The sequence below is a fragment of the Somniosus microcephalus genome, chromosome 3 (assembly GCF_052327205.1).
Source record: "Somniosus microcephalus isolate GS21.2 chromosome 3, FLI_Smic_1.0, whole genome shotgun sequence".
Taxonomy (NCBI): Eukaryota; Metazoa; Chordata; class Chondrichthyes; order Squaliformes; family Somniosidae; genus Somniosus; species Somniosus microcephalus.
The window spans coordinates 360,365,872-360,378,413 of NC_140989.1; the positions used below are offsets into that span (position 1 = coordinate 360,365,872).

Genomic DNA, 12,542 nt, shown 5'->3' on the forward strand with positions numbered 1-12,542 from the left:
ATGATATTTGACTTGGAAGCAAATTGCATTACGTGATTGGAGTAATAGTACAAGGAAGAATTTTTGGCAACACATTATTGGCTAATAAGATCATAAGAACATAAGAAACAGGAGCAGGAATAGGCCACTTGGCCCCTCGAGCCTGCTCCGTCATTCAATAAGATCATGGCTGATCTTGGGCTCAAAGCCACTTCTTTGCCCGCTCCCCATAACCTTTCACTCCCTTACCTTGCAAAAATCTATCTCCACCTTAAATATATTCAATGACCCAGCCTCCACGGCTCTCTGGGGCAGAGCATTCCACAGATTTACGACCCTCTGAGAGAAGAAATTCCTCCTCATCTCAGTTCTAAAAGGGCGACCTTTTATTCTGAAATTATGCCCCGAGTTCTAGATTCCCCCATGAGGGGAAACATCCTCTCTGCATCTACCTTGTTGAGCCCCCTCAGTATCTTATATGTTTCGATAAGATCACCTCTCATTCTTCTAAACTCCAATGAGTATAGGCCCAACCAAGTCCTTGGTATATTATAATTTTGGGGGGTTATATTTTATTGAGATTGGGAGAAAATTGCTAATTTTGGAAATGGAAAATAACAGCAGATAATGAAGGGCCTGCAGGGCCAGCCAGTCAACAAGGCAAGGACATAGTGATGAACCTTGTCCACCGAGGTAACAGGACAAGAAGGGACAGCTTCGGACATGTGAGGGGCACATTTAGGACCGAGACCAGGAAACAGAGTGGAAACAGCTAGAACAGAATACACGGACAGGTAGTTGAGGCTAAGACAACAGGCTCGTTTAAGAAAGAGCTTGATATGCAATGAGGAAACAGCAGCCAAGTATTCTGGAATTATGAGATTAAATTGGGCAAAGGGCCACCTTCGTCTGAACCCATTTTATACATCTGAAAAAGAGAAAGGCGGTTTGATGTTTCTGATGGGATTCTTCATCTCAACTGACTCCACCCAAAACATTAACAATTAATTTCATTTTCAACTGCTGGCTAGCCAGCTCTGTATTTCCAGAATTTACTATTTTCATTTCCTTTCAGGCTTCGTGTGTATCGCATGATTCAAACAATGGGCCGAATCTTGCTGGAAAAATAACGGCGCGTTAACGATGCACGCTGTTATTAATGCGCAAATTGGCCAGCGAGTGAGGGGGATGAGGAGATACGGCGTGAATTGCGAATCGCCAGAGCTTGCTGGTCGATTTACGCCACTCCGCTCTTTGTTTCACACTAAGGGCATCTCGCCCTTAGCCTCACTGTTAATTTTAAGAACTTGCTGGATTTGCACATTGATTGCAGTCTTCTTCTTCTTCTTCTTCGGCAGTCCCTCGGAGCCGAGGATGACTTGCTTCCACATTAAAAATGAGTTCGCAGGTGACTGATGAGTCCAATGTGGGACCTATAGTCTCTGTCACAGGTGGGGCAGACGGTGGTTGAAGGGACGGGTGGGTGGGGTGCTTGGGTTGACGTGCGCTCCTTGCGCTGCCTGCGCATGGCTTCCGCTTGCTCCCGGCGAAGAAACTCGAGGTGTTTGGCGCCTTCCCGGATGCTTCTCCCCCACTTTGTGCGGTCTTGGGCCAGGGATTCCCAGGTGTCGATGGGGATGTTACACTTTTTCAAGGAGGCTTTGAAGGTGTCCTTGAAGCATTTCCTCTGCCCACCTGGGGCTCTCTTGCCGTGCCGGAGCTCCGAGTAGAGCGCTTGTTTTGGGAGTCTCGTATCGGGCATGTGGACAATGTGACCCGTCCATCGGAGCTGATTGAGCGTGGTCAAAGCTTCGATGCTGGGGATGTTGGCCTGAGCAAGAACACTGATGTTGGTGCGCCTATCCTGCCAATGGATTTGCAGGATCTTGCAGAGGCAGCATTGGTGGTACCTCTCCGGTGCTTTGAGGTGCCTGCTGTACATTGTCCATGTCTCTGAAGCATACAGCAGGGCAGATATCACTGCTGCTCTGTAGACCATGAGCTTAGTGCCGGGTTTGAGGACCTGATCTTCAAACACTCTCTTCCTCAGGCGACCGAAGGCTGCACTGGCACACTGAAGGCGGTGTTGGACTTCATCGTCGACGTCTGCCCTTGTTGACAGTAGGCTCCTGATGTATGGAAAGTGGTCCACGTTGTAAGTAATATGTAACCAGATATTTTTTTTAAAGAAATCCACATTGCAATAGAGTGATATGGTCAGACGCGCACAAGTTGATAGGAATGAAGTGTTTGCATATTACTTACATCTCCGACAGACAGCAGTTTGAAGAACATGCCTCTTATGCATGGTGCAGTAGTTACTTTTGTTAACAGAAGCTTTTTTTTTGATGACGGCCCATCAAAAACTGTGAGGAGAACCAATTATCACGTTAATAAATATTGTGGAGCGAAGATGTCCTCTGCTAACTTGAGTGTCACAGCAAAGAGTGGGTTGGAGATTGACGTTCCAGTACCGAGCTGGGGCTTCTAATGCATTTTCCTCATCCCTGCGCCCGGGGATCCGGCATTCCACACAGAAAAGGAAGAAGGGGTGGAGAGACTCGACGTCAGCTTTCTGGAAGTCCTGGGGATTCCACAGTTGACATCATTGTACCTGTGGCTGTGGTAAACATTTGCCTCCTTTAAGTAATGCAAGGTGTATTCACAGGCTCCCACCTAATTTCCCCCTCTCTCTCTCACTCTATACTGAGGAAGGATGTTCTTGCCATGGAGGGAGTACAGCGAAGATTCACCAGACTGATACCTGGGATGGCAGGAATGACGTATGAGGAGAGATTGGGTCGATTGGGCTTATACTCACTGGAGTTTAGTAGAATGAGAGGGGATCTCATTGAAACTTATAAAATTCTAACAGGACTGGACAGACTAGATGCAGGAAGGATGTTCCTGATGGCGGGGGAGTCCAGAACCAGGGGTCACAGTCTAAGGATAAGGGGTAAGCCATTTAGGACAGAGACGAGGAATTTCTTCACCCAGAGAGTGGTGAACCTGTGGAATTCTCTACCACAGAAGGCAGTTGAGGCCAATTCATTAAATATATTCAAGAAGGAGTTAGATATATTTCTTAAGGCTAAAGGGATCAAAGGATATGTGGAGAAAGCAGGGACAGGGTACTGAATTTGGATGATCAGCCATGATCTCATTGAATGGCGGAGCAGGCTCAAGGGGCCGAATGGCCTACTCCTGCTCCTATCTTCTATGTTACACGTCAGGCTCACCAGTGGAGGGGTGGCTGAAGATGCTGCCCGTGGACCCTCACGCACTGGAGAGAGTGTAGGTGACGACATTTACAGGCGACTGAGAGATTTTTATTTAACCACCTCCCAGAATGATTTGACGTATTCGGGGCCTTGGGCCGTGTTCTTCAAAAAGCTACCTTATTGTGTTTCCGCATTTATTACCTTCCTCCCTCAAATGTGCATCTGTTGTTCATCCATGCGTGTGCGCACATGCTATTTCTTTCTCTCTTTTTCTCTTTTTCTTTCTTTCATCTCTTTTTTTTCTCTCTATCAATCTCATTTTCTCTCTTTCTCTCCTTTCTCTCTCTCTCTTTCACTCCTTCAATCTCTCTCTCTTTCAATCTCTCTTTTTCCATTTTTCTCTTTCTCTTCTTTCCTCTCTTTTTTCACACTTCTCTCTTTCTCTCTCATCCTTGCTCTCTCTATTTTTATCTTTCTCTCTCTTTCAATCTCTCACTTTCTCTCTTTCTCCCACTCTCTATTTTACTCTTTCTCTTTAAATGTCTCTCTTCCTCTTTATCTGCTCTATTTTTTTTTCTCTCTCTTCCTTTCTCTTTCTCCACACTCTCTTTTTTCTTCTCGCCTATTCTCTATTTTTCTCTTGTTTTCTTTCTCTGTCTCTCTTTTTCTTCACTCATTTTTCTCTTTCTCTTTTTTTCTCTCCCTTTCTCCCTCCATTAGCACAGAATTCAGTTGTGTGCAGGTGCAAAAAATGTTCATTAACGTGATTTCATCGAGTAAATCCCACTTAAAAAATTGAACCAACAGACTCTGCGGAAATGGGCATTTTCTCAGCAAACCATCAATCACAGATATTAAATAAGCTAACTTAAAATTATTTCCATGCTGCCTACATGTTTAACGCTACAAAATATAATGCTCCAAACAAAGTTAATGCAAATTGCATAATATCTTCCAGAGAGAATGAGTAAATTTAGGTCATACCCATAAAACACTGGGCTGGAGGGTAGGTTATACTGAAAATCAATAACTTAAAACTCAAGAAAATATTAAAATAACTGTCACCTTTCCTTCTTCACGAACATTTCTAGGACATGACTTACTGGTGCTAAAGAGCTTCTGTTTCTGCACCATGTCGCATCTGAGGCAAACTTCCCCTCCATACTTGAATGATGATCAATTTGGACTTTCAGAAGGCTTTCGGTAAGGTCCCGCATAAGAGATTAGCATGCAAAATTAAGGCACATGGGATTGGGGGCAAGGTATTGACTTGGATAGAGAACTGGTTGGCGGACAGAAAGCAAAGAGTTGGAATAAACGGGTCGTTTTCCGAGTGGCAGGCAGTGACTAGTGGTGTACCGCAAGGATCGGTCCTAGGACCCCAGCTGTTCACAATATATATTAATGATCTGGACGAGGGAATTGGATGTAATACCTCCAAATTTGCAGACGACACAAAGCTGGGTGGGAGGGTAAGCTGTGAGGAGGATGTCGTGAAAATCCAGCACGATTTGGACAGGTTGGGTGATTGGGCAGAAACATGGCAAATGCACTATAATGTGGATAAATGTGAGGTTATCCACTTTGGTGGCAAAAACAGGAAGGCAGATTATTATTTGAATGGCAATAGATTGGGAGAAGGGGAAGTGCAAAGAGACCAGGGTGTTCTTGTGCACCAGTCGCTGAAGGTAAGCATGCAGGTGCAGCAGGCAGTTAAGAAGGTAAATGGTATGTTGGCCTTCGTAGCAAGAGGGTTCGAGTACAAGAACAAGGATGTCTTGCTGCAGTTGTACAGGGCCTTGGTGAGACCGCACCTTGAGTATTGTGTGCAGTTTTGGTCGCCTTACCTGAAGAAGGACGTTCTTGCCATGGAAGGAGTGCAGCGAAGATTCACCAGGCTGATACCTGGGATGGCAGGAATGACGTATGAGGAGAGATTGTGTCGATTGGGCTTATACTCACTGGAGTTTAGAAGATTGAGAGGGGATCTCATCGAAACCTATAAAATTCTGTCAGGCCTGGACAGACTAGATGCAGGAAGGATGTTTCTGATGGCCGGGGAGTCCAGAACCAGGGGTCATAGTCTAAGGATAAGGGGTAAGCCATTTAGGACTGAAATGAGGAGGAATTTCTTCACCCAGAGAGTGGTGAACCTGTGGAATTCTCTGCCACAGATGGCGGTGGAGGCCAGTTCATTAAGTGTATTCAAGAAAGAGTTGGATATATTTCTTAAGGCTAAAGGGATCAAGGGATATGGGGAGAAGGCAGGGACAGGGTACTGAATTTGGATGATCAGCCATGATCTCATTGAATGGCGGAGCAGGCTCGAAGGGCCGAATGGCCTACTCCTGCTCCTATCTTCTATGTTTCTATGATCCAGGATTTCCGACCATTACTTTCGCCCTCTCTCGGCCATTCCTGTGTTGTGGTTTCTCTCTCAGCACTACACATGGATAACAGAAATTCAAACTCCAAGTGTTCTCAAGCTTTTACTCTTTATTTACAAGTAAACTGATCTGAAAGCAACAAGACAATTTTAAACACAGTGCCACTTTAGCAGTTGCCAAATACATTGGGCCAGAAATTCGGGTTGGAGGCTTCCCGCGGGCGCAAGCCCCCGACCTGCACTTACATAGCACGCCTGCCGTTGTGCCGTGGGCCCGCGTGGGATTCCGATCCTGGGCCTCCTCCAGCTGCCGGCGCGCAGTGCTCGCTTATCCCAGCGGCAAAGTTAGGTTGCAGCGTCCCCTGGGATCACGTGGGCCATGGCGAGCCAATCGGAGCAGGGAATCTCCAATCATAGATTTGACAGGAAGACCTGTCAAATCTATGAACAGAGATCGGCCCCAAAACATAAGTAAAACTTCAAATAATTTTTTTTTTAATCACCTTTTTAAAAGAACTATAAATTACATAAATTAACTATTTAAAACAAAAATTTAATTTTTTGAAAAAATTAATTAAAGTTTTTAATGGGGCTAAAAATATACTTACCTTTCTTTAAATTATTTTAAAATGATAAACCTGTGGAAAAAATGTTTTAATTTTACTTAATTAACCTCTTACCTTGCGCCTGCTTTTTTCACGCACAGCTGCTAGGGACTTATGCGCACCGAGAAACCTGTAAAAAAAATCAGAAGTTCCAGGCACACGCGCTGCCTCTCCGGCGCATGCGTTTGACCTGTGAATCCCTTCCTTCAAGGGAACGGAAATTCCGGTTTCCAGCGCATGCGCAGTGCATGCACGAAACCGGCACTTCCATTGGCCTTACGGGTGAGTACACGGCGCGTACTCAGCCGTGGGGACCCGAATTTCTGGCCCATTGTGCATTGTATGGTACAGGCTTCGGGTTGTCAAAACAGTGCAACGTCCAAATTAACAATGAAGACATTCAACGATCCGCAGCTTTAAAAAAAAACATGTCCATCTGTCTGGTTTATGTTACAGGTCTGGAAAATCAGAAAAGGCTGCAGTTTAGTATCAAGCTTTCACAAGGTGTAAACTACAACAACAACAACAACTTGTAATTTATATAGTGCCTTTAACGTAGTAAAACGTCCCATGGCGCTTCACAGGAGTGTTAAAATACAAAAAAAAATTTGACACCGAGCCACATAAGGAGAAATTAGGGCAGGTGGCCAAAAGCTCGGTCAAAGAGGTAGGTTTTAAGGAGCGTCTTAAAGGAGGAGGGAGAGGTGGAGAGGCGGAGAGGTTTCGGGAGGGAATTCCAGAGCTTAGGGCCTAGGCAACAGAAGGCAGGGCCATTGCAGATTCACGAGGATCTGGTTTGAGGAACTACAAATTTGAAGAAAGACTCTCAGGTATTGGGTCTTATTTTCATAAGAACAGTGCAGATTATGTGGTGATATGATAGAAGTGCTTAAAACTATGATAGGATGGGACAGGGTAGGTAGAAGCAGATGGTTTCCTGTAACTTGTGGGCCACGAACGAAGGGCCATTCAATGCAAGATTAAATGTAAACGATTTAGAACAGAGGGCAGGAGAAACCTCTTGACACAGAGTTGCGAGGCTGTGGAATTCACTTCCAGGGTGTAGTGGCTGAGGCAGGAACTATGTCAACGTCCAAGATTAGATTGAAGAGGGGGATGAAGGAAAAGGGTCTGAAGCAAATTTTGGAACAGGGCAGGAAAATGAGATTAGAACTGTTTGCTTGTGTGGGCTGGAGGGTAAACGCCCACACGGACCGGTTGGGCCGAATGAAAGAAAGAAATAAAGCTTTGCATTTATATAGCGCCTTTCACGACCACCGGACGTCCCAAAGTGCTTTACAGCCAATGAAGTACTTTTTGAAGTGGAGTCACTGTTGTAATGTGGGAAACGCGGCAGCCAATTGCGCCCAGCAAGCTCCCACAAACAGCAATGTGATAATGACCAGATAACCTGTTTTTGTTATGTTGGTTGAGGGATAAATATTGGCCAGGACACTGGGGAATAACTCCCCTGCTCTTGTACAAAATAGTGCCATGAGATCTTTCACATCCACCTGAGAGAGCAGATGGGGCCTTGGTTTAACGTCTCATCTGAAAGACGGCACCTCCGACAATGCAGCACTCCCTCAGCACTGCACTGCAAGCTTAGCTTTATGTGTTCAAGTCCCTGAAGTGGGATTTGAACCCACAACCTTCATGACTCAGAGGCAACAGCCACAGCTAACAGTGATCTTTTTCTGAGATGTAACTTCTACGTATAAAAACCTTGCTGCAATTATATCACCAGAACAAGATGAAATTGTGATCTAAAGACAGTTTGAATTTGATTCCCTTATTGGGCCGAATAGGACTTGATGCATTTCTGGTGATTAACCACCGTGACCTTCTTGCAGCTTGGCGGTACTGAGCTAATAACACCGTGGAAAATAATGTGCAAGAGGTGAGGAGTTGTCGCTGGTTTTACAATTATGGACCATACCCTAGTTCTGACCCAGATGTTCTGACTTAAGTCAATTTACGCTGTAAGCACTTTGCTGAAGGAATGAATTAAACCAAAAGTGGAAGGGCTGCAAAGGTCTCATTAACTTCCCGGCATTTACCTCAGGAGCCAGGTTTGTTAATTGGATGTTGCACAATGCACAGCTCTGGTGACCAAGGCCAGATGTTGAATACAGTGGGCGCCTTCCACAATGTGCTCGCGATTGATGCAACACTCTGGTATTTCATTCTATTTTTTTTATACACATTAACACTTGTTTAATTAATGGGACACAACTTTGTTCCATTTTTATTTTTTACAATGCATAGTTTTACTGGTTGTATCTGGTCCCGTCACACCACAAACGGCTCCTTACTTGACAGGAGTGGCTCAGTGATCGGCTTGTCGGCTTTAACCGAGGATGATAAATGCCTGGAGTAACGCGCCAGACAAAGTACTCAGACAGTAGGACCATTTATATCACAGCTGGAATACAAGGGGGACAGGCTTTAGTGGGCAAAGTAGCCTTTACTTGTCCTTGTTTTTTTTCCCTTTCTTGTATTACCAGTTCTAATTTGTGACTCATGGCTAGAAAGTATATAAGCACCCGCTGACTATTTCCTACCTCCTCCTGGCAGAAGGGCTTGGCCTTCATTTGATGACTTTCCCCCAAACGCCCTGCCTGGATATCGGACACTCCCGATGTGGTGAATTGAGCTTGTGTCCTTCCAGTTTTGTGCCATGTCAGCACACTAAAGGAAAGTTAGGAATTCCCATTTTGTTTAACCTACTCCTGGTATGAAGCAAGACTAACCAACTGTGCAGGGAGCAGATGCTTTGAATAATCACCACCCTTTCACCAAGAACATTGTCCTGAAAAGGGTCAGCAGTTTGCAGAACAGGGTTTGCCACGACCTTGAGCTGAGGGCAGCCTGTGTCTGATACCTACTTCCGAGCCACTAATTCGGAAAGGGTTTCCAAGTAATTGATACTATTATCATCCAAAACTCTGCTGCCGAACTCGCACCAAGTCCCGTTCACCCATCACCCCCTGTGCTCGCTGACCTACCTTGGCTCGCGGTCCGTCAACGCCTCGATTTTAAAATTCTCATCCTTGTTTTCAAATTCCCCCATGACCTCGCCCCTCCCTATCTCTGTAATCTCCTCCAGCCTTACAACCCTCCGAAATAGAATCATAGAATAATGCAGCACAGAAGAAGGCCATTCGGCCCATCGAGTCTGCGCTGGCTCTTTTGAAGAGCAATCTAGCTAGTCCCTCTCCTCCCGCTCTTTCCCCATATCCCTGCAATTTTTTTCTCCTTCAAGTATTTATCCAATTCCCTTTTGAAGGCTACTATTAAAATCAGGGATGCGCAAGAGGCCAGAATCGGAGGAGCCTAGAGATCTCGAAGGCTTGTAGGAGGTTACAGAGATAGGGAGGGGTGAGGCCATGGGGAGATTTGAAAACAAGGATGAGGATTTTAAAGTTTATGCATTGACGGAACGGGAGCTAATGAAGGTCATTGAGCAGAGGGGTGATGGGTAAACAAGATTCGGAGTGAGTTAAGATACGGGCAGCAGAGTTTTGGATGAGCACAAGTTTATATAGGGTGGAAAATGGGAGGTCGGCCAGGAGAGCTTTGGAATAGTCAAGTCTAGAGGTGACAAAGGCATGGACGAGGGTTTCAGCAGCAAATGAGCTGAGGCAGGGTCGGAGACGGGCGATGTTACGGAGGTGGAAGTAGGCGGTCTTGGTGATGGAGCGGATATGTGGTCTGAAACTGATCTCGGGGTCAAACAACACCAAGGTTGTGAATGGTCTGGCTCAGCTTCAGACAGTTGCCAGGGGTGGAAACGGTGGTCAGGGAACGGAGTTTGTGGCGGGGACCAAAGACAATGGCTTCAGTTTTCCCAATATTTAGTTGGAGAAAATTTCTGCTCATCCTACATTGGGATGGTGGACAAGCAGTGTGACCAATCAGAGACAGCGGAGGGGTCCAAAGAGATGGTGGGGGAGATACAGCTGAGTGTTGGCTCCCTTTCATATGTTAATGAGGTGCCTGACCACTGTTTAAGGGCCCTTCCAGAAATTGGGCAGGGCTGAGCAGGGCCTGCTCCCCTCAGCAGTACTTGGCCTAAATGCGACCGAACCAACAGTCGTTTAAAGGGGCCGCTGGAGGTTGCCACCAAAACATAGTATTTACAGCACAGAGCAGTCCGTTCGTGAGTTGCTTTTCACTAAACTCCTGGCTCTACAGCCCTACTGTGAGCACATTCTGGTCCTACAGCCCTACTGTGAGCACATTCTGGCCCTACTGCACTGCTGTGAGCACATTCTGGTCCTACAGTCCTATTGTGTGCACATTCTGGTCCTACAGCCCTACTGTGAGCACATTCTGGTCCTACAGCCCTACTGTGTGCACATTCTGGTCCTACAGCCCTACTGTGAGAACATGCTGGTCCTACAGCCCTACTGTGTGCACATTCTGGTCCTACAGCCCTATTGTGAGCACATTCTGGTCCTACAGCCCTACTGTGAGCACATTCTGGTCCTACAGCCCTACTGTGTGCACATTCTGGTCCTACAGTCCTACTGTGAGAACATGCTGGTCCTACAGCCCTACTGTGAGCACATTCTGGTTCTACAGCCCTACTGTGTGCACATTCTGGTCCTACAGCCCTACTGTGAGAACATTCTGGTCCTACAGCCCTACTGTGAGCACATTCTGGTCCTGCAGCCCTACTGTGTGCACATTCTGGTCCTACAGTCCTACTGTGAGAACATTCTGGTCCTACAGCCCTACTGTGTGCACATTCTGGTCCTACAGCCCTACTGTGTGCACATTCTGGTCCTACAGCCCTACTGTGAGAACATTCTGGTCCTACAGCCCTACTGTGTGCACATTCTGGTCCTACAGCCCTACTGTGTACACATTCTGGTCCTACAGCCCTACTGTGTGCACATTCTGGTCCTACCGCCCTACTGTGAGCACATTCTGGTCCTACAGCCCTACTGTGTGCACATTCTGGTCCTACAGCCCTACTGTGAGCACATTCTGGTCCTACAGCCTTACTGTGTGCACATTCTGGTCCTACAGCCCTACTGTGTGCACATTCTGGTCCTACAGCCCTACTGTGTGCACATTCTGGTCCTACAGCCCTACTGTGAGCACATTCTGGTCCTACAGTCCTACTGTGTGCACATTCTGGTCCTACAGCCCTACTGTGTGCACATTCTGGTCCTACAGCCCTACTGTGTGCACATTCTGGTCCTGCAGCCCTACTGTGTGCACATTCTGGTCCTACAGTCCTACTGTGTGCACATTCTGGTCCTACAGCCCTACTGTGTGCACATTCTGGTCCTACAGCCCTACTGTGTGCACATTCTGGTCCTGCAGCCCTACTGTGAGCACATTCTGGTCCTACAGTCCTACTGTGAGCACATTCTGGTCCTACAGCCCTACTGTGTGCACATTCTGGTCCTACAGCCCTACTGTGTGCACATTCTGGTCCTGCAGCCCTGCTGTGTGCACATTCTGGTCCTACAGTCCTACTGTGTGCACATTCTGGTCCTACAGCCCTACTGTGTGCACATTCTGGTCCTACTGCCCTGCTGTGTGCACATTCTGGTCCTACAGTCCTACTGTGAGAACATTCTGGTCCGACAGCCCTACTGTGTGCACATTCTGGTCCTACAGCCCTACTGTGAGCACATTCTGGACCTACAGCCCTACTGTGAGCACATTCTGGTCCTACAGCCCTACTGTGAGCACATTCTGGTCCTGCAGCCCTACTGTGTGCACATTCTGGTCCTACAGTCCTACTGTGAGAACATTCTGGTCCTACAGCCCTACTGTGAGAACATTCTGGTCCTACAGCCCTACTGTGAGAACATTCTGGTCCTACAGCCCTACTGTGTGCACATTCTGGTCCTACAGCCCTACTGTGAGAACATTCTGGTCCTACAGCCCTACTGTGTGCACATTCTGGTCCTACAGCCCTACTGTGTACACATTCTGGTCCTACAGCCCTACTGTGTGCACATTCTGGTCCTACCGCCCTACTGTGAGCACATTCTGGTCCTACAGCCCTACTGTGAGCACATTCTGGTCCTACAGCCCTACTGTGTGCACATTCTGGTCCTACAGCCCTACTGTGTGCACATTCTGGTCCTACAGCGCAACTGTGTGTACATTCTGGTCGTACAGTCCTACTGTGTGCACATTCTGGTCCTACAGTCCTACTGTGAGCACATTCTGGTCCTACAACCCTACTGTGTGTACATTCTGGTCCTACAGCCCTACTGTGTGCACATTCTGGTCCTACCGCCCTACTGTGAGCACATTCTGGTCCTACAGCCCTACTGTGTGCACATTCTGGTCCTACAGCCCTACTGTGAGCACATTCTGGTC

At 46.9% G+C, this 12,542-nt stretch overlaps 1 protein-coding gene across 1 annotated transcript in view; it reads right to left on the reverse strand.

Moving 5' to 3' along the window:
- Positions 1-4,334, reverse strand: part of LOC147122383 (uncharacterized) — a 75,936-nt gene extending 71,602 nt beyond the window's left edge. The window contains exon 1 of the mRNA XM_085978307.1: positions 4,304-4,334. Within this exon, the coding sequence (XP_085834433.1) occupies positions 4,304-4,334 (31 nt within the window). The remainder of the gene's footprint in view (positions 1-4,303) is intronic.
- Positions 4,335-12,542: the final 8,208 nt, after the last annotated feature.